Raw genomic sequence first — 990 nt, 5'->3', positions numbered from 1 at the left:
GATTCTTAATCACAGACAAATGCGCGCAGGAATAGTAACATCAAAGCCGTGCATTATAAGGTGCCGAGTGAATTTGACGCTACTTTAACTGCTATCCGTTACAAGGAAGTGCTGTCCATCGCTTCCTTGCTGCTTTCAAAGTGTTTTACATTTATTTATCTGAGTTCATCAGATAAATTTCATTTTAGCTGCCAATTATATGAGATTTATGTACATGATGCTGTTTAATACAACTGTGAGTGTCAGCTGCGTTTCGCTAACAATTCAAAACAAGGCTCGCACGTGACTATTACGTCACCACCGCCAATCACCGGTTACGGTAGCTGCTACGGATGGTCAGGCTCAACCGGAGAAAGTTTCAACAGATGCTTTTCCATTTGTTGCAAATTGCTCTAATGAGTTGTTAAATGCGATTTTAATACAAAGGGAAAATAAACAAGTGATAAATTGTCCACCGTAGCAACTACCGTAACCGGTGATTGGCGGTGGTGACGTAATAGTCACGTGCGAGCGTGTTTGAACGTGTTGGTGATCTGAGCTTGTGCGAGTGCGTTGGCCTGTGATTGTTGTGTGTGATTCTTCCGAATAAAGCCTAGTTCCGAGCCGCAGTTTTGAATTGTTAGCGAAACGCAGCTGACACTCACAGTTGTATTAAACAGCATCATGTACATAAATCTCATATAATTGGCAGCTAAAATGAAATTTATCTGATGAACTCAGATAAATAAATGTAAAACACTTTGAAAGCAGCAAGGAAGCGATGGACAGCACCAAGCAGAATATCAGTTAAAGCTGCTTCAGATTCACTCTTCAGTGGACATCGCATACTTTGATGTTACTATTTGTGCGCCATTTGTCTGTGATGAATAATCTTCTGTCAACATCAACACAGAGGCATTGGTGCCACAGCAAATATCGCAAGTTGATCTTGAAGTGGTGATACAATGAGAAATGACAACTAAGTGATGTTGCAAATGGTTAATTGCAATG

At 40.6% G+C, this 990-nt stretch overlaps 1 protein-coding gene across 1 annotated transcript; it reads right to left on the bottom strand.

Annotated features, from left to right (window-relative positions):
* Positions 1–342: 342 nt before the first annotated feature.
* On the bottom strand, positions 343–826 carry Tsp_04441 (conserved hypothetical protein). Its single transcript, XM_003368965.1, has 2 exons — positions 740–826; positions 343–633 (listed from the first exon to the last, which is right to left on the bottom strand). The coding sequence occupies exons 1-2, from the start codon at positions 824–826 to the stop codon at positions 343–345; spliced, it is 378 nt and encodes a 125-aa protein (XP_003369013.1).
* Positions 827–990: the final 164 nt, after the last annotated feature.

Source organism: Trichinella spiralis (genome assembly GCF_000181795.1).
Source record: "Trichinella spiralis strain ISS 195 chromosome Unknown Scfld1557, whole genome shotgun sequence".
NCBI lineage: Eukaryota > Metazoa > Nematoda > Enoplea > Trichinellida > Trichinellidae > Trichinella > Trichinella spiralis.
Note: the sequence above shows the minus strand (reverse complement) of the source record. Positions and strands in the feature narration are given on the sequence as shown.